The sequence below is a fragment of the Pinus tabuliformis genome, chromosome 1_2 (assembly GCF_031772625.1).
Source record: "Pinus tabuliformis cultivar Carrire ecotype Pingquan chromosome 1_2, CPIR1, whole genome shotgun sequence".
Classification (NCBI taxonomy): Eukaryota; Viridiplantae; Streptophyta; class Pinopsida; order Pinales; family Pinaceae; genus Pinus; species Pinus tabuliformis.
Genome location: NC_142298.1, coordinates 772,915,343 through 772,936,189, shown reverse-complemented (window position 1 = coordinate 772,936,189; position 20,847 = coordinate 772,915,343). Strand labels below are relative to the sequence as shown.

At 37.1% G+C, this 20,847-nt stretch overlaps 1 protein-coding gene across 1 annotated transcript in view; it reads right to left on the bottom strand.

Moving 5' to 3' along the window:
- Positions 1-3,859: 3,859 nt before the first annotated feature.
- Positions 3,860-20,847, bottom strand: part of LOC149208137 (spliceosome-associated protein 130 A) — a 40,170-nt gene continuing 23,182 nt past the window's right edge. Inside the window, exons 4-5 of the mRNA XM_089395938.1 lie at positions 4,353-4,844; positions 3,860-4,236 (exon numbers count right to left, since the gene is read on the bottom strand). Of these exons, the coding sequence (XP_089252064.1) occupies positions 4,099-4,236; positions 4,353-4,844 (630 nt within the window). The 3' untranslated portion in view covers positions 3,860-4,098. The remainder of the gene's footprint in view (positions 4,237-4,352; positions 4,845-20,847) is intronic.

Below are 20,847 nucleotides of genomic sequence, written 5' to 3'. Positions count from 1 at the left end.
TAGGGTGAGTTCCTCAGAGAGAACACCAAAAGACACCGCTCACAAACAGATCACAGATCAATACACCAGTACTTTTGACGTGGTTAAAACCCTCAAAGAGGGAAACAGTACACGGCCTGAGCCAACGCGGCCACCTCAGGGAATTTATTAATAAAAGAATGAAAATTTACATAAGCTTCTCTCATGGACGGTTACCCTACAAATGACCCTCCATGCTCTTTAAATAGAGATCATGGACCAATCGGGTGTTAAGCCACGGATCAAGTGTCGGTAATACCGAGGAGAGAATGAACAGTCGGATCATTACATATTGTGATCGTCGAATTGTAAATTACAAAATGTACATAGTAAAGAAACACACTTTACCTAACTCTACACCAGACCAAGTTATACTTAACTATTTCCTATGCGTCGGAATATCCTAACAATATTGGACTAGTTATCATGCATATTCTTAAAAATACATCATCTTGGAGATACTTGATGTAATCTCTTTCATATTTTTGGATGAGGGGGAGTTAAAAAGCTTGTGTCTACATGTGGCATGGTCAACAATGGATTGAAAGATATAACTACAATTTTATATCATTTCTTTAACTTGTCATGAAGTTAGCAAAACATAATATGAGAGAAGACTCAATCTATTAATAGGAGCTCTCTCGCCACCGTAATAGTTGTTGAGACTTTGGGAGGAATTAGGAGCTCCCACTTGTCTATTTATACATCAAATGATTGGAGTTTAATGGAAGATTCGAGCATATAGCATTTTTCTATAGGAGGCCTTTTAGATTTGCAATGCTCTTAACATGTTATGAATACCTTATAGTGAACAATGTGGCATTTGACTAACATTAGGATTTGATCCATCTTACAATTATCAGTGTCATGTTAGCGTTGTGCATCTAATAAATCTTCACATAACCTTCATAACAATGCAATGGCACCCCTAGCTTTCCAAAGATGAAATAATTTTCTGCGGCAGATTTCAGCAAGTAGGGGCTACTTGTGGCATGCATACCAGCCACTATTCCCATACATTTTCACGCATTCAACCATTTTAATCTATTATTCCTCGACTCTATTTGCCTAAGGTGTGAAAGGCGCTTGTTCTTGGGCTTTCTACCATCGTCTTTGCTTCTCTCACCACTCATTATTTCACACGTGCTACAACTATCAATTTTGCTTAGGCTAACACTTCAATAAATCACATTGCGTCTCAACTACATAGCTTTGGCAACCCTATTCATAGGTAAGCCCTCCTTTGAGTTCAAAAAGAGCCAACCCAAATTGTGAGGAATAGGCATTGGGTTTGCCCTACGGAGTTGCATAAGGCTAACCCTTTAATTCTCTCACCACTCGTTATTTCACGCATACTACAACCATCGGTTTCGCTTAGGCTAGAACTTCAATAGATCACCTTGTGTCTCAACTATATAAGCTTTGGCAGCCCTATTCGTAGAGAAGCCCCACTTTGATTTCAAAAAGAGCCGACCAAGATTGAGGGGAAGAGACATTGGGTGGCCCCACTGAGTTGCATAAGACTAATCCTTTGTTGCTTGGGACTTCACATCGTTTGAGGGTTCCAAATTCTGTTGTAATGATGTATACATTTAACACAGTTAGAGTATTGTCAAAGGTTTTTGCAAGCTTGAAGCCTCAACGGGGCTTTGACATCAGACCAAGACTACACATTGTTTTGCTTTGATTTTATATAGAGGGGAAGAGACATTGGGTGGCCCTACTGAGTTGCATAAGACTAATCCTTTGTTGCTTGGGACTTCACATCGTTTGAGGGTTCCAAATTCTGTTGTAATGATGTATACATTAACACAGTTAGAGTATTGTCAAAGGTTTTTGCAAGCTTGAAGCCTCAACGGGGCTTTGACATCAGACCAAGACTTCACATTGTTTTGCTTTGATTTTATATCATTTTGTTTTGCTTTGAACTTATTTTTTGGGTGTATGCTTTACACTGTTAAAGCTATAATTATTGGGGTCTTTGTATCAATAATGGATGTAAAAACAAATGTAGTAACAGTTGGAATAAGCTTAATGAATGATGCAATGAAGAATATATTCTATGGTTCTATTGTGGGTGTTCAAGCATTTGTTCCCTGGCTACCTTTCTGCTCGGCTGTGAAACAACTTATCCTCACTGTAGAAGCAGTTGGAATAAGGCAAATGAATGATGCATTAAGAATGTATGCTATGGTTCATGGGTGTTGAAGGATTTCTTCACTGGCTACTCTTCTGCTTGGCTGTATAAGATATTCAAAGGCAAGGAATGGAAGAAAAACAGATTACAGGCTCCCTTCACTTATTCGTGGAATTGTTTTCTGCATTTTTTTCATATTGAATGCATTGATCTGGGGTGAGAAATCGTCTAGTGCTGTGACAATGTTTGCTTTGGTCTTTTTCTGGTAGAGAATTTCCACGCTCTTTTGCTTTATCAGTGGCTACTTTGGCTACAATAAACCTGTAAATGAAAATCCAGTGAAAAGAAACAAAATTCCCAAGTGAATTCCAGAACACGGTTGGGTACGTACAGCCCATTTTCTCCATACTCGTTTGTGCCATATTGTGATTTGGAGCTGTTTTCGTTGCTGTTTTTCTTCCATGCCGGTTCGCAAAGCTGCAACGGTTGAATCACTTCCCAATAGATTGACAATACAAACTTGAGCTACCCTAAAGTCATCAAAAAAGCAATTAAATTCAGCTGGGCAGCAAGTACATCAGACAAGTAAGAAGTCTGGGTACAAACATCTTGTTACTCTTATTTTGGGGGGTTTTCGCTATTTTGTTAATCCTGGAAGAGAATAGAAACTTGTATTAAATTACAAATGATAGAACATATTATATGACTCAGCGATTGTATCAATAAGTTGTATAGTTTCTTTAAACAAATCTGCAGCCTTACTCTTGGTTCGTTGATGTAAGCAATATTAAATAACTAGTGTTATCTTTTGCCATCTTATATTGGATTTTAAAGCCATTGGAAAATTCATGCTGTTACATATCTTCATACAACATAATAAAAGCAAAGCAGATCTAATTATAAACAAAAAATATAAATCCCAAATATCAGAAATAATCATGTTCTAATCAACTGGCTTTGTGCAAAAGAATGACAGAAATAGGCATCAATAGTGACAACCTAGAGAGACCCAAATATGAGATGCAACTCAAGAAGCGATCGTATAAATTGCCTTTTATTTGAGATATCTTCACATGTCAACTCCCCATATGATATTTAAAAATTCCCTAGATTTCTCTGGTGTGAGTTAGCCAGTGCAATTTCATGAAATTATAAAGGGATTTGGGTGGGTGTAAGTGGTCTCAACGCCAAATCTACATTTCTTGAGACTCCCACAACCACCCTGCATAATATAGAAAAAAGAGGTAGCTGCCAGATTTCCTTCTTGAATGTATTCTAGCGGTGTACCCGCAAGATGTCTATTTCATTTAAACACAGCTGGAGTGCAAACCGGAGTACCAACCCACAATGACCAGAAAGACTTACCCATGGCTGGGATAACTTATCATGGTAGAAGAGGTGGAATAAATATAGTGTCAAAAAAATTTACCAAATAAGATATTTAACTTCCTACTCTCCCAAACGGGTAAAGCAACTTAATTATACCATCAGTTTAGAACAATATTGCAAATATCATTTCATGGAAAATATCACCAAGATACCAAACAGAAACTTATCGGAAATATGGGATAAACTATCCTCATGCGTAAGCCCAAGGGGCTAAATCAGTTGTCACCTATGTTGCTGAGCATTTGGCTAGTTCTGTTCCATCAGGTGCCTTTTTCAAATCCCCCTGGGTGATGCAGCCTAGTCTACACCAACAGGTTTACTAGGAATGTGATCCATTAACGTGGGGAAGGCTCTTGCCCGCAAGGTTTTCCTCAAACCTTGGACCTGAAAGTCACTCGGAAAATATCAGAAATATTGAGAGAAACAGAGATATTTGCAACATGGTTAATAATCAAAATACCCACTTTATATGTTAACCTAAAATATTTTGCCCATTAGCTAAAATTTGCCCCTAAATTTCTCATTGCTCCAAGATGTCAAGCAATAGTGTTCAATTAGATTATCTTATTCCTGATGTCTTCTAGTTTCTTCAATATTTCACCAGGTGAACGATCAAGCTCCTCTGCAATCTTGCGCTGCAAATCAGGTGGCAGGGTAGGAAACTGCTCGCAAAGATCACCATCAATCACATCCTGCAAAATAAATTCTCTCCCATGTGAGCAATTAAAGAACACAGCTATGATGCTTCCTTCCATACATTTGTAAATTAAGAAACACTATCATCCTGCATTCAGGAAACGAGTCTTACCTTCACTGGAAAATAAGATGATCTATAAGCCATGTGATCTCTGCCACATAAAGGAGGGTGTTCCTGCCTCAAATGCATCTCCAAATGTGAGAAGAAGTCAACATCCTCTCTCGATGTAAATGGCAGCAGTGCCCCAATACTTCCCATCACTGTCCCATAAATGAGACATTCACCACCACCAGGTATAAGTGATGCCTTCTGTAAACTTGATACTACATCCCCTATATGAAATTGTATTATTTCTTCAACTTTATTGGGTGCTCCATTAAGTTTACCCTGTTCCCACCTGATCCTTCCACCAGTAGGATCATCTTCAATCTCCTCTGATACATCTTGTGGTAAGCGAACAAAGTAAACATTTCCAAACTTATCTGCACCTGCCATAGTGTCAAAGTCTATATGTATTGAAGAAGTTAGCCAACGAGGCACACAATCATCAGCAAATATATACAGCTGGTTCTCATCGCGCCGATACTTCACATAGTGAAATGACTGCATAAGCAAAATTGAGAGCAGTTAATAGAATCATCCAAACAACATGTCCGCTCCTTAATAGTTTACAATATGAGTTAATTGTACAAAATTAAAGCAAAAGATTTGCACAAAAGCAAAACAATTTAAAACTATATATATATATATATATATATATATGGGTCCTTGGCACTCAGTGGACTTGTTTATTTTGCCTTGTTTATCTATCCCCACAATTTGTTGATCTCTAAACTGCCTAGTTCACCTACAGTCGACCTTTCTTTTCATCCTTGGATGTAATTATGATTGTTAATGCAATGTGTCGTTGGTTCCTGGCTAATTAATTGACGATTAAGTGTACAGGACCATTTCATGGCTGTTCTGTTTTTGTTTAGATTAAATTAAGAAATGGCATAACCTGTATATGCCAAGCTGAGGGGCAAACGATTAGCATAATCAGATAAGCATGCTTATAATCTTCCATTACAGGACAAGAGAAGAAATAGAATAAGGTGTCATAATAGTTATGGACCAACAAGTAGCATGACCACATAAAGATGCATAAATTCTTCCATTACAACAGATGAGAAGAAATAGAATGAGATGTCATAATAGTTACTAATACAACAAGAACCATAGTTTGATTCTAGGAACCAACAAAATTCATCAATTAGGTCTATCTGGGAGGTTGAGACTAAAGAAGTATTATACTTCCCACCCAGGATCAATTGCTGCAAGTGACATGTTGAGATCTTAATAAGTATATTGTTGTATCAGCCTTGAACCCTGAAGAATCCTGATTTACCTTTGGTACCATCTTCAGAATGAGGAGAAGTGCCTGGTGGGTTTCCTTGGGATATGTATTTCACAAAAAAAAATACAGACCAACAAAGATAACAAAATTTATAATTAGCAGTTAAGACAGTTCCAAAACCTTGTCATGCAAGTTTTTCTTTAAATCACTTCTCTTAGTTACTTTGACTCCCCTAAACACTGACTTGAATAAAGATAGTATTTTTCCTAGTTCTGAGATTTAGGATCCACAATCAGGAAAACTGTTGTTCAAAAAGACCAATCCACCTTGTTTTTAGATTCCAGAATTAGGATAATCTGCATCTGCAATTAGAAACATGATACTAATGTCTGGAAGTGTCTGAACTTAAATACGTGGGAGTTCAGATTAATATAGAAGAACATGAACAGAAGTATATGGTATAAGTAATTTGACATTGCAAAGTTGGTTGCAATAATATGGTTAGTAAGATGGCATGCATTAGAACATCAACACTCTCTGGAGTCTGAACTATGAGAAGGGAGGGTTCCCCTGAAGCATGTACTGCATGAACAGGAGTACCTCATGTATTACGTAATAAAGAAATGGTTTCATAACATCCCATATTGATTCGTCTTAGAGGATGCAATCACAAAAGATGCCAAAATCATCAAATTTTTCCTAGCCTCTGAACCTACACATCATGGGGCATCCCAGAGTCTACAACCCATATTGACAGAACTATAACAGGCAGTACATCACGTATCATATAATAAAGTAGTAGTTTCATAACACCCCGTAATGATTCTTATTAGAGTATGCACTCACAAAAGATTCCAAAATCATCATATTTTTGCTAACCTCTTGAGTCTTAACCTATGCACTAGGGACATCCTATATTGAAAGAACTGTTAAATATTTTAAAGCACATTAGTCTTACAGGTGAACTCCTTGAACAAGACACATAGTATACCAGACATGGTAAATAATAACTTTCCAGATATCAAATGGATGGCAGATTAGGATAACTTGAGGTACCCATGTACTTGGGCTTACTAAGGTACTTCCTATTGCACCTTGCCGATAGAGAAAAGTGCCTAGCCTAGGATGTTCATCATAGGCCTATAGCATGTAACTTCTCTGCCCTTTGATAGGTCGCCCCACTAGTTGAGCACTCTGCTGTCAGACTCCTCACGAAGAAGTGGCACACGCCTAAATCCATGTAAAGAACTTGGAAGAAAGAGTAAACCATTTAAACTCCCTCAACTAAAAGAAATATCAAGATAAGGCCCCTACATTGTAGAAAGAAGGAAGAATGAGAAATAAAAATGCTGTAATATTTCACAATTACAGATCGTGCATTCTAGATTCACATACAATATAATCTACATTAAAACCATGGAGGATTGTAAAAGAGTTTTTTAAGATGCTGGAATACACTGAATTACTTGGAACAGTCCAATAAAAAATATGACTGGAAGTTGTGGCCAATCTTCTTAACGGAGACTTTAGAAATCCCTGAATGTTCCTTGGACCCATTCTTTATCGGGGCCACAAAAGACCAACTACACTGAATGAAAGCAGCAATGACAAATGCTGCATAAAGGTGAAAACTATTTCAAGCAAATGTCATATTTGTAAACATGGAAAGCATCTAGAGCACAGACTTTCCCTCCCCACATTCTATTTTTCTTGAACTACAGTCTAAGAATTGTGCCAGAACATTAATCTTTCCAGCAAAAATTACAGCTTGTTAATTTTTTGGAGTAATAAATTATCTAAAATAATAAGTGGAAGCAACAGCCAATAAAATTTGTCAACTTTGACAATGCTTAATTTTTTCCATTGAGTCCCATTACCCTCATTAGCCAGCCCACAAAACCGGCAATGTGATCTGACAGGCTCTTGGCCCTAGACATTACCATTACGGGCTCAGATGATGAAAGTGATTAGCGCCCTTCCAATAAAGCTGATATTTACAACATAACAGGACCATACTCTTCTAGCTCTGGTTTTTTATATTTTGCAGAGTTTAACTTCAGCATGTTTTAAACTTTTAATGCTCTGGTGTTTGTTAATATAGGTTATTTTTCTTGCAATGTTGGGAAATGCCTCAGGCATGCCCCTTTGTCTACTGATCCTAACTGTATTTTCAAATCCCATTGATCCATGTTGGTCAGTTGTTGACATTAATTCAAATTCTCTCGTGAAAAGAAAGAATACAAAGAGGTGCCTTCTGTTGAGAAATCTAGGGGCAGCTAGATTAAGTGATTTCTCTTACTTTGATAATTGCTTTTGATGTATCTTTACTTTAACTTGATTATCTTCTTTTTTCACTTGATTATTATTAGTGTTCTCTATCATCAAACAGCTACCAAACAATGAAGATCAATGAGACAAAGAGACACAAAATGTAGGCTGTCAGCCAGGGCCAAAACCTCTCCTCTTGTGAGGAAAACCCACAAGAACTCCTCTCTTCTTATAGAACTTCAAATGATGAATTCCAAGACCTAAGACCCTTGTCAAGGGACCCCTCCAAGACCAAGTCAAATTTCCTCCTTGATGACCTTCTTTCCAGCAATTTCAACCCCAGCAGCTTCTCCAGTCGACCCCAGCAGTTTCTTCTGCAACTTCTATTACTGTAAAAATCCGAGCTTTTGCACATGTGACAAAGATGGTGATTTCTTCCTTCCTCTTCCTTCGCTTGACTTGGTTCTTTCTTCTATGGAATTTGACTTGCAAAGTGTACCTATTGATGCCCTAACTTGACTTCTCTTAGCAAGTCTGCAACTCAGTCTAGCTGTTGCAATAGGTGCCCTAAATTTCTCGCACATGTGAAGGATAATAGCCCAAATACAATCCAAAACTTTGCTTCCTTCTTCCTCTTCTAGTCCTCCTCTTCTTCACACTTTTTGGTCTCTTTCTCTTCCTTGATCGAATATCTTGTGTGATGAGTGAGTGCTCTTCAAGTGAGGTCAAAGTATCTTATATATAGGCTTCCCTTCGAGGTCGAATAGTTGCTTGGAGGCCGACTTGTCCACTCATGAAGGTTGACTTGATATTTGCTTTTTGATAAGGTCTTGGAGGGTCTATATGACACATTTGACTTTACATAAATTTCCTTTGACTTGATACAATAAGCCCATGAGGGTCTTCCATTGACTTGACTTGTTGACTTAATGACAAGCCCTAGAAGCCCTCAATGGTTGCTTGACCTATAAATCAAATAACCTTGAGCATGAAACCCATGCATCAAGAATGACAATAATAAATTTCTTTTATCTTTAATATCAAATACATAAAATCATGATTACATATGTCATTATCAAGACCGAACCTAGTTACATATTTCAACACCTTCAAGGTTATGGAATATGAATTTTGAAGATGGTCATTTGAACATACCTACTATGATGCATGCTCACTTTTATTTCGGGTCTTCTTCTAGCAAAGGTTTCTTTATGTGGACGATAAGTTAAGTCACATGACACAATGACATGGGACAAATTATGTATCACACTAATTTGTTATCTATATATATATATATATATAACAAATTAATGAATTACAATAGAAAAATGAAATATAGACAGATTAAAAAAATTGATTGTGTTATGAATAAAATATTTAAAAATAATATATATATAATAATAAATAGTAATAATGATTAAATAATTAATAATTAGTATTGAAGAGGCATGTCTCTAAGGACATGACCATTCGTTAAAGGGCCTAGGTATATATACAAGACCCTTAGTTGTAATCAAATCATCTCATATTTTGTCAACATTTCTTATATAAAATATTATTTGTTCCATGATGGACATTCTTATATACCAGATCTTCTAAGTATTTTGTTGCGTATACGAACTTTGTTCGTTGCATTGGTATCAAAGCATTCATCTAAGTATATGAACTTTGTTCGTTAGATTGGTATCAGAGCAATCCTCTGAGTATTCGAACGTTATTCATTACATTGGTATCAGAGTTGTTCGATCCTCTAGTCGTTCAACCGCTGCACATAGCCCTACACAAGTTTTTGGAGATTCTCCATCTTGTCGTTAAGCCTTCTGGCCAAGTATTCTAAAAAAAAAAAAAACAAAAGAGGAAAATTATTAAACAAAAAAAAAAGTATATCTAAAAAATTATTTTTAAAAAAAGGCCTTTGCCATTATTTGGAAAAAAAAAAGGATAAAATATAATATTAAAAAAATATATATAGGAAAAAATTTATTTAAAAAAAAAAAGTCAAAAACAATTAAACAAAAAGAATAATATAAATAATCATATAAAAAAACAAAAAACAAAAACATGAGAAGAAAATGAAGACAAAAGACTAAAATATAACATTAAAAAAATTTATATATATAGGAAAAATTTATTAAAAATAAAATAAAATAAAATAGTCAAAAGCAATTAAAAAAAGAATAATATTAAAAAAAAAAAAACAAAAAACAAAAAAAAAATGAGAAGAAAATGAAAACAAAAAACTTACCTCCACCCACAAGTTGTCATACACATGATGCATTGGAGCCATTGTCTGAGAGAAACCACTCAAGCCACCAAAGCTCAGCAAAGTCGTCATCTGCTACATCTCTAATATGTTACGAGATTACACAGAACTACCAAAGCGCACAAGCCTCCAACCACTCAAGCCACCAAAGCTCAGCAAAGTCATCATCTGCTACATCTCTAATATGTTACAAGATACACAAAACTACCATGGCGCACAAGCCTCCTACACTCAAGTCAGTGGTCTTTGTTGTCGGTCAATCACTGTTGAGAAATGGCAACAAGAAATTCCGGTTTAATTTGTCCTTGAATTACATTGTGAATTAAATTTGAATTCTATTCTCATAGCAACTTAAAATAGTTAAATTAAGTTTATTAAACTTACTTAACTTAGGAAATTCGAGTTGGAAGTCTTTTGGAAGTCATGTATATGTTCTTCCTACTTTTTAAGAGTCCAGTGTGAGTTAATTGTGAGTTGTAAAATAGAAAACTCGGTTTCATGAGTCAGTTCATTGAAATTAGTTCTCAAACTGATTGAGAGAACTAATAGTGAGTAAACAGTCAGTTGGGACACTAGTGACCTAATTAGGGCTACTCTAATTAACTGAAGATTCCACCATCAAAAACTCATGCATATTGATTATGAGAAAGATTCAATTGAGACTAGAGTGCAAGGACAGTGTACTATTTGTTTTAGATTTTTCTGAGTTGCACTAACAGTGCATGTAATCAAGAACTGATCCTTGAGGGATTGCGCTATTTTTAGAGGCTTTATTTCCCTTTAAATACAAGCTATCCTTCATAGGAATTACACATTGGAATAGAAACTTAGAGAGCTTGTGAAGAGGCTAAGCTTTGGCCTTGAGCTTGCTTATGAGTTGGAGATTGAATTTGTTGAGTGTTGGGATTGCTCTAGAGAGAACAAGCATTGTAATTTCATCTTGATTTTTCGGATTAATACAAAACAGATAGTGGGGTTTTGAGTTGTGGCTTTCCCCGGATATTTATTGTGTTATGTGCCTTTCATTCTCTTCCTCTATTGATTATTGTTTGCTCGATGTTAATGGGCTTTCGCTGTAAAGAGTACAAGCAGATTCTTCTCTTGCTTTAGCAAATTGCATTAGCTTGTGAATCTACAGGATTTTCTACATCGTATCAGAGTAAGATTGCTTTTTGGGCCGATAGTTTGTTCTACATGGTATCGGAGCAAGATTGCTTTTTGGGCTGATAGTTTGCAGAGACTATCTGAGAATTTCTGTGAAAAAAATTTAGAAACAAATTGCATATCTAGATTCCTTATGAAAAGATACCCAAATTCAAAAAAATAAAAATAAATAAATAAAAAATCGACCGAATCGGAGTTCAAATGAGGGAGATATCGCTAATTTAAAATCAGCTCTCTAGAGGAGATTTTGAAGTTTTGAGTTTCTAGGTTACAAGCTATGTCACAGGGTTTGTCCAATTTGAACCTTGAGGTTCGAAATTCGGCGAACCAAAAAAAGAAATTCAAATTCGTTCAGGTTTGGCGAACTTGATAGTCAAACATCAAATTTGAACCTGATAGTCGAACCTCAAATTCAAACCTGATAGTCGAACCCAAAGCCCAATTTTATAAATTTTTTTGGGGTTCAAGGTTAGATTTCGGGCGGTTTTTGTGAGTTGTTTTAAGGTTTATGAGAAAAACCATCGGCAGCACATGGTTTTCTCTTGTTCCTCTTCACACTAATTAGTTTCCCGCGGTGGACACTCGTTTGGCTTTATTTACCATGGTTGTCAATAGATTTTCACAATCCAACTTCAGTCTGAGTGTAGCTCTATTGTGCTTAGTGCTACCGCTGCGTGTTGTATTCTCTGCAATTCCCTGCCGCCTGGAGCGTGAAGTTAATAGTGGTCGTGATTTGTGGCTCGTGGGTGCTCATTACTACTCATATAGTTGTATGGATTGATTTTGATATTTTATTATTTTATGTCATATATATATATATAAAGTCGAATTTAATGTCGAACCTCATACAAACCTCATCGAAAAATTCGAATGAATCGAACTTAATTGTTTCCGAACTTGAATTCGAACCCAAACCATGTGACATAGGTTACAGGTGAAAGTCGAATTTGCATACATACTTCAGGATCGGCAGATGTCGTTCCATAGGTTGAGGCTTGAGTATGCCTTGGAAGGCAGCTCAAATTTTATAGCCTGGAGGGGCAGGATGGAGGCTGTGTTAGAAGATAATGGCTTAAAGGAATTCATTGATCAAGAAGTCCCCAAGGCAACAGTGACGGATGCACAGAACTTGGCCGAAAGGAAGAAGTGTGTGACGAAGGCAAGGCGGATAATCCTTGAGGGAGTTAGAGACCACATTGTCTCGAGTCTCCATGGAAAGGAAACTATGCATGCTATGTGGAAAACATTGACAGACTTGTATCAGAATAGCAGTGATCAAAGGAAGTTGGCACTGAAGGATAAACTTCGTAAAATCAAGATGGAGAAAGACGAGACAATTCCAAAGTACTTGACCAAGTTCACTCAATGTCGGGATGAACTTGGAAGTGTTGGAATCACAGTGGCTAAGGAGGATATGGTGAACCTTGCTCTTCTTGGACTCCCAAAGAGTTGGCATAGTTATCAGGACTCTGTCAATGGTCGGGAGAAGCTGCTAGATTAGGAACGACTATGGTCGGATTTGATGCGGGATGAGATCAAGAGGAACACTAAGGATGGCTCTTCATCAAACACTGATGATGAAGAGAACTATGCCTGAGCAATTAACGTAAGGAAGGGGAAAGGTAAAATTTCTCGTTCCAAATCAGATTCTTATCATGGAGGTAAGAAGGACTTGACAAAAGTTAAATGCTTTCATTGTCACAAGATGGGTCACTTTGCTACAAATTGTTAATTGAAGAAGTCCAAGGAGAAGTCCTCAGGAGGAGAGTGTAAAATTTTCTGTTTCCCACCCCGGTTTTCAGTTTCACCTTATTTCTCCCATATAGTTAAATGCCCATTCCCATAGCCATACATTTAACAGACTGAAAAAATAAATATTGCTGAAAACACAAATTCTGGAAATTTTTCAGAGTGCTGGAAATTGCAGAAATAAAAAATCAGCAATTAAAACAGCCATAAAAACACATTTAAACTCAGTGATTTTTGGTCAACTTGACCCTGGAAAAACCCCCTACAACTCTTGGGGAAAACCAGTTTGAGAGCTCTTCTTTATTTCTGGAAAATGCCTTTTACAGAGAAAAATTTTCAGCAAAAAATCAGCAAAACAGAAATTTTCCAGCAAGCAAAACTTATCTGTTTTCAGCCCAAACGACAATCTGAAAAATGCTGGAAGAGCTGTACGGACCGTACGGACTGTACGGACGTACGGATGTGCGGACCGTACGGACTGTACGGACTGTACGGACGGCCGTACGGACTTGTACGGACAGCCCTCGGAAAAAGTGCAGAAAATCGCCTCCTCGATATTCGTGCTGAAAAATATTTTTTTCCACTATTTTGCTCACAAAACTGCCTTTTTCTGCTTGTTCTTTATGCTGTTCGGATTTGCTGAAGTGCTGCCTTGGTGTGTGTGCCAAACTGCTGCCTCTTTCTCCTCCTTGTCCAGAAATCTCCCTTGCTCTCTTGCTCTCCTTCTCCCAATCTGCTCATGAAAGAATGAATGATCTCTTTCTCCTTTTCCTCCCTTAACCCAACCCTAAATGACTTTTGGGTGATCCCTAAATCCAATGGCTGAAATAGATTTAGATCAATGGCTGAGATTAAATGCTCATTTAAATCTCACTTTCTATTTTTTAATTCACCCCACTTTAATAAAGACCCACTTAGTCATTTATTTCCAAAGTCACTTTTCCTTTCTAATTTTTCATTGACTTTATAAAGTCACTTTAAAATTAGACTTAGTAACTTTATCACTTAAAGTCACTTTCAAATTAGATTTAACTTTATAAAAATTATAAAGTTACTTTAGGAGAAAAATTAAATTCTTTTGGACACTTTTCCCTAGGCCAAAGATCAAAGCCTTAGGGAACCACCTGTCCTCCGGTACCAAATTTCAACAGAGAGGCAGGTAAGGCTTTGGCTTCCCAATTCGAATTAGACTTTTCCCTCATTGCATGCATGGTGTCTTCAATGATGGGAAATGTTTGGTACTTAGACAATGGAGCTTCTTTCCACATGACTGGTGACAGAGTTATTCAGTGAACTGGAGGAGAAAGATCTCAAGATGCATATCGAGATGTGTGATGACGGTAAGTATAGTGTTACTGGTGTGGGTACTATTACTTTTCAAAGGGAGCATGCAACTCCACTCACCTTGAAGAATGTTATGCATGTACCTAAACTGACGAAGAACTTGGTATCCGTTGCCATGCTTGAGGATAGAGGCTATGATGTGATCTTTTTGAAAGGAAAGGCGTTCCTTCGACACATAGCCGTGGGTCAAGTAAAGAAGATAGGGATTTGAGTTCAGAATCTCTATAAGATAAAGGTAGAGGATTGTGTTGCTTTGAGTTCAAAAGCAGAAAAGATGTTGAGCCGAGACGTCAGCAAGTTGTGGCACAGGCGATTGGACGACTTGCATCATGGGGCTTTGAAGATATTGCAGCAAATAACTACCGATCTTCCCAAAGGTACACTTGAGCAAGTTGATACATGCAAGGGTTGTACTTCGGGAAAATACACCAAGTCTTCCTTTGGAGATAGAAACAGTCAAGCAGAGTCTATTCTAGAGAGAGTCCATTCAAATGTGTGGACCATTTGTCAACAATATCCACCGCCAAACACAAGTATTATGTTATATTTGTAGATGACTATTCTCATAAACGCTGGATATTTTTCATGCAGAGAAACGATCAGACATTCAAAAAGTTTTGTGAATTCAAAGCATTGGTCGATAGAGAGTCAAGCAAGAAGGTTAAAGCTCTATGGAGTGATAACGGTGGAGAATGTCTCCAATGAGTTCAAGAACTTCTGTGCAGCAGAAGGGATTAAACGAGAGTTGTCGACACCCCATAACCCTCAACAAAATGAGGTTTCCGAGAGGAAGAACAGAACCATAGTAGGGGCAGCAAGGGCAATTTTGCATGATCAGGGCCTACCACTACACTTATGGGTTGAGGCATACAACACAGCAATTTATGTTCAGAACCGTAGCCCACATCAGATACTTGAGATGAAGACACCAGAGGAGGCTTATTCCGGTAAGAGGCTACATGTTGGTCACTTCAGTATTTTTGGGTCATCGGTTTATTTCCATGTGACCAAAGATGCGCGGAAGAAGCTTGAGCCAACAGCAGAGTTAGGGATCTTTGTGGGGTACACTAATACTCCCCACAACTATCAGGTGTACATGCAAACCAGTCCGATGACAATGGTTCGCAAGGATGTCAAGTTTGATGAGGAGAAGGCCATGCGAGTATCCCTTGAGAGGGAGCTTGAGCTACATGCGGAGGAGAAACTTTTAGTTCCTAAGGTTGAGGAGCCTCATATTGATGTGGAGAAGCCACATGGCACTTATGGGTGCATGTGTTGTGACAGAGCCATCTTCCTTTCAAGGAGCAGTGCAGCAGCCAGTTTGGGTTGCGATGGTGGAGTATAACTCCATAGTTCGAAACAGTGTTTGGGATGTGGTCCAGAGACTAGAGGACAAGTTAGTTGTGAACTCCCGTTGGCTTTACAAGGTAAAGCACGCTGCAGATGGTAGTGTGGAGAAGCATAAGGCCATATTTGTGGCCTGTGGCTTTTCACGAGTAGAGGGGATTGACTATGATGAGACCTTTGCTCCTGTTGCAAGGTACTCATCAATCAGATCTATTTTGGCACTATCAGCACAAATGGGTTGGAAGATCCATCAAATGGATGTTTAGACTTCCTTCCTCAATGACATGATTAAGGAAAAGGTGTACATAGAGCAACCCAAAGGTTTTGAAACACAGGACCGTGAGTGGCATGTGTGTTGACTCAAGAGAGCGTTGTATGGGTTGAATCAAGCACCCTGTGCTTGGTACATCAAGATAGATAGCTACTTCACTGGGTTGGGCTTCACGAAGAGTGAAGCAGATCACATAGTGGTGGAAGGTAAGCTTTTGATCATTGTACTTTATGTAGATGATCTCATACTGACAAGTGATGAGAAGCTCATCAAATCTTGCAAGAGAGTTTGAGATGAAGGACACGGGGCTCATGCATTACTTTCTTGGCATGGACGTGTGGCAAGGAGATGGGGAGTTGTTTGTTTCTCAATGCAAGTATGCCAATGAGATACTCAAGAGATTTTGCATGGAGAGCAGCAAACCCATGGAGACTCCTCTAGCTGGTAAATGGAGGAAGCAGGATGTTACTTCAGGGGAAGTAGTGGTAGCTATGTGGGTTCACTCATGTACTTGGTGAACACATGACCAGATATGTGTTATGCAGTTAACCAGCTTAGTCAAGCGATGGTTAGGCTTACCAAGCTGTATTGGAAGGTGGCAAAGCATGTAATGAGATACCTCATAAGCACTACTCAGTTGGGGTTATGGTACAAATGGACAAAGAGAGTGAAGCTTCAAGGCTTCACCGATGCAAATTGGGCAGGGAGTCCATCCGACGGGAAGAGCACATCAGGAGGGATCTTAGTATTGGGTCAGTGACAATTTCTTGGTACAGCCGGAAACAGAGATCGGTTGCACTCAATTCGGCGAGGTAGAGTACATGGCTGCAAGTCAGGCAGCATGTGACGCTATCTGGATGAGGAAGATCCAGGTTGGTTTGTTTGGTTAGCAGATGGATCCGAAAGTGATTTATTGTGATAATCAAAGTTGTATCAAACTCTATGAAAATCCAATATTTCATGATCGGTCCAAGCATATTGGTATCTGGTATCATCATCTCAGAGATTGTGTATTGAGGCAAATCATGTTGTTAGATTACATTCACACGAAGGAGCAAGATGCTGACATCTTGACAAAGGCATTGTCAAGATGTAAATTCGAGTTTCACAGAGACAGGATCAGGGTAGTTGATAATCCCTTTCTTGTTGAGAGGGAGTGTTGATAAATGGCAAAAATAAATTCCAATTTAAATTGTCCTTGAATTAAACTGTGAATTCCATGTGAGGCTATCTGGATGAGAAAGATCCTGCTTGGTTTGTTTGGTCAGCAGATAGATCCGACAGTGATTTATTGTGATAATCAGAGTTGTATCAAACTCTATGAAAATCCAGTATTTAATGATCGATCCAAGCATATTGATATCTGGTATCATCATCTCAGAGATTGTGTGTTGAGGTGGATCATGTTGTTATATTACATTCCCACGGAGGAGCAAGATGTTGACATCTTGACAAAGGGATTGTCAAGATGTAAATTTGAGTTTCATAGAGACAAGATCAAGGTAGTTGATAATCCCTTTCTTGTTGAGAGGGAGTGTTGAGAAATGGCAACAAGAAATCCCAGTTTAATTTGTCCTTGAATTAAAATGTGAATTAAATTTGAATTCTATTCTCATAGCAACTTAAAATAGTTAAATTAGGTTTATTAAACTTACTTAACTTAGGAAATTTGAGTTGGAAGTCTTTTGGAAGTCATGTATATGTTCTCCCTACTTTTTAGAAGTCCAATGTGAGTTAATTGTGAGTTGTAAAATAGAAGACTCAATTTCATGAGTCAGTTCAGTTAAATTAGTTCTCAAACTGATTGAGAGAACTAATAGTGAGTAAACAGTCAGTTGGGACACTAGTTACTTAATTAGTGCTACTCTAGTTAATTGAAAGTTCCACCATCAGAAACTTATTCATGTTGATTCTGAAAAAGACCCCGTTGAGACTAGAGTGCAAGTGCAGTGTACTATTTATTTTAGATTTTTCTGAGTTGCACTGACAGTGCATGCAATCAGGAACTGATCCTTGAGGGATTGCGCTATTTTGAGGCTTTATTTCCCTTTAAATGCAAGCTATCTTTCATAGGAATTACACATTGGAATAGAGAGTTGGAGAGCTTGTGAAGAGGCTAAGCTTTGGCTTTGAGCTTGCTTATGAGTTGGAGATTGAATTTGCTGAGTGTTGGGATTGTTCTAGAGAGAACAAGCATTGTAATTTCATCTTGATTTTTCAGATTAATACAAAACAAATAGTGGGGTTTTGAGTTGTGGCTTTCCCCAAATATTCATTGTGTTATGTGCCTTTGATTCTCTTCCTCTATTGGTTATTGTTTGTTCGATGTTTGTTGTAAAGAGTAGAAGTAAATTCTTGTCTCTTGCTTTAGAAAATTGCATTAGCTTGTGAATCTACAGGATTTTCTACAGTCACCACCATCGCTCGCTTTGTATACTAAAGTTGTTGCCCTGCATCATCAGCCAACCGCCACCAACCACCTCCGCCACCTCCAACAGTTCCCGCAAGGCCACTGCACGAAGTCATCGAGATCAAACTGACCTCCGCAATCGACCCCTGAAGCAAACCATAAGATAATTCGTTAACCTTGGATATTGTCCGCTCCATTGCGGCTATGTGCCACTACCCATTCAATTTTGTTCTCCAACTGCCACTGCATTGTATAGACAACTCATTACACCGTGTTAGCCTCCTTTGCTTTTTCTTGCATCATGTTCATACCCGTCACAAGTCAATCATACACAACCCACAACCACTACCAATTTGAACCGATACACTGTTCCAACCACATGTCCCACTGCCACCTACTAGCAAATCCGCCATCGTCTTCATCTCAAATCCACTAATTAAATCATTGGATGTAAGTGACATTTGAGAAATATCCTACACAAAAATTATCATGATTTACCCTATAAGACTGAATTAGAAGTTAAAATTCAATTAAAAGTAACTTATCATATATATATATATAGTACAAAAAATGTTGATTTTTATATTGAAAAAAAAAATGAAAATATCATTAAAAAAGTGATTTAAGAAAGGAAGAGGTTATATAAAGGAAAAAGGACATTATATTGGAAAATATATGTATATTCCAAGAAGATTCAAGTTACAAAATTATTAAAAGGATTACCTTTAGTACTCTAATTTATAAGAAGAGAAAGAAAAAAAAAGAGTATTACTATAAAGCTTAAGAGGTTATCATTAAACCCTAAGCTCACGAACAAATACAAAAGAAAATCCATTCCCGAAGGAAAAAAATGAAGACCAATGACGGAAGATTTCTTAAAACTTTTAGGATGTGTGTTAATGCACTATTTAAAATCAAAGGATCACTAGCAGGAAGGGATAATATAATCTCTATCAATCCTACTCAAGATAATAATTATGTTAGTATTGAATGTGCTAACCAATTAGTGATCCCTGAATTGAACATAATTGAAAAGATGGATTCGATGAATAATAAACAATATAACATAAGAAATCTACAACTAAACATTGAAGACTATATTTTTGTCTCGCAATTCACTCTTAGAACCTTATTTTGCAACAACATTGATATAATTATGGGTTTACCCGGGATGGAATCAACAAGGTATTTTATCCTAAATATGAAAAAACCAATTTTTGACATTTTCCTACAAAATGAAAAAAATAATGCTACAAGATATCACATTGAAACCAAATTCAATAACACTAGAAAACACACAAGATATCTCAAAAGTAATTTCTCAAGAAAGTAAAAAGTGATGCAAAATATGCAAAGGGAAGTTGACAAAATCATTGCTGACAAAAATGAAAAAGTTACTCGCTTCAAAGACCACAGCAAGAAATTATTGACGCAAATTAAGAAACTTAAAAATGACAAGAAATCGTTGAAAAACAAACTAGAACTCAACAAGAAAGACATATCGAAGTCTTTAGACGTAATTGTCCAAGTTGAATACCGATCCAGTCAATATCACAACTAAAAAAGAGGATAAACCAACTAAAGTAAAGATGTACTCAGAGGGTGCAGTTCAAATGTCAGAGATTTCAAGTGAAAATTCTATAACCAACTCAACTACATCAGTACCCAAAGTAAATCAGGAAATTACCACAAACATGTTAAAAGAAGATCAAACAAGAAGAACTCCATATCTATATCTGAATCACAAGAATAGACACCTCAATCAATCTATGAATCTATACTCAAAACATAAACAACAAACTTATGTTCCGAAGAATACTGAGGTGTACACAATTCAATCCGGTGATAACAGTTCATCACAAATTTCCAATAACAGCAAAATTCCACAGAAGATTGATTTAGGATGGTCAAATCCCTTCTTAGTGTGACAATTTTGTTTATCACTTAAAGGATCCTATCATCATGTATCAACAAAGATGACAAATCAAAGAATTCCAAAAGATGTGAATAGATTACAAAAATAAAGAATAGATTATATGTCTTGTCAAGCAATAAGCTTCGAGGACAAAGGTTTCTGAAGAGGAAGGCAATGTTATGAATTAAATATGTAAAAATAATATAAATAATATAATATAGTAATAATGATTAATTAATTAACAATTAGCATTGAAGAGGAATGTCTTTACGGACATGAACATTCGTTAAAGGGTACCTACCTAGGTATATATATAGGACCCTTAGTTGTAATCAAATCATCATTTGATATTTTCTCAACATTTCTTATATAAAATATTATTGGTTCCATGATGGACATTCTTATATACCAAATCTTCTGAGTATTCTGCTGCATATACAAACTTTGTTTGTTACATTGTTATCAGAGCATTCCTCTAAGTATATGAACTTTGTTCGTTAAATTGGTATCAAAGCAGTCCTCTGAGTATGTGAACTTTA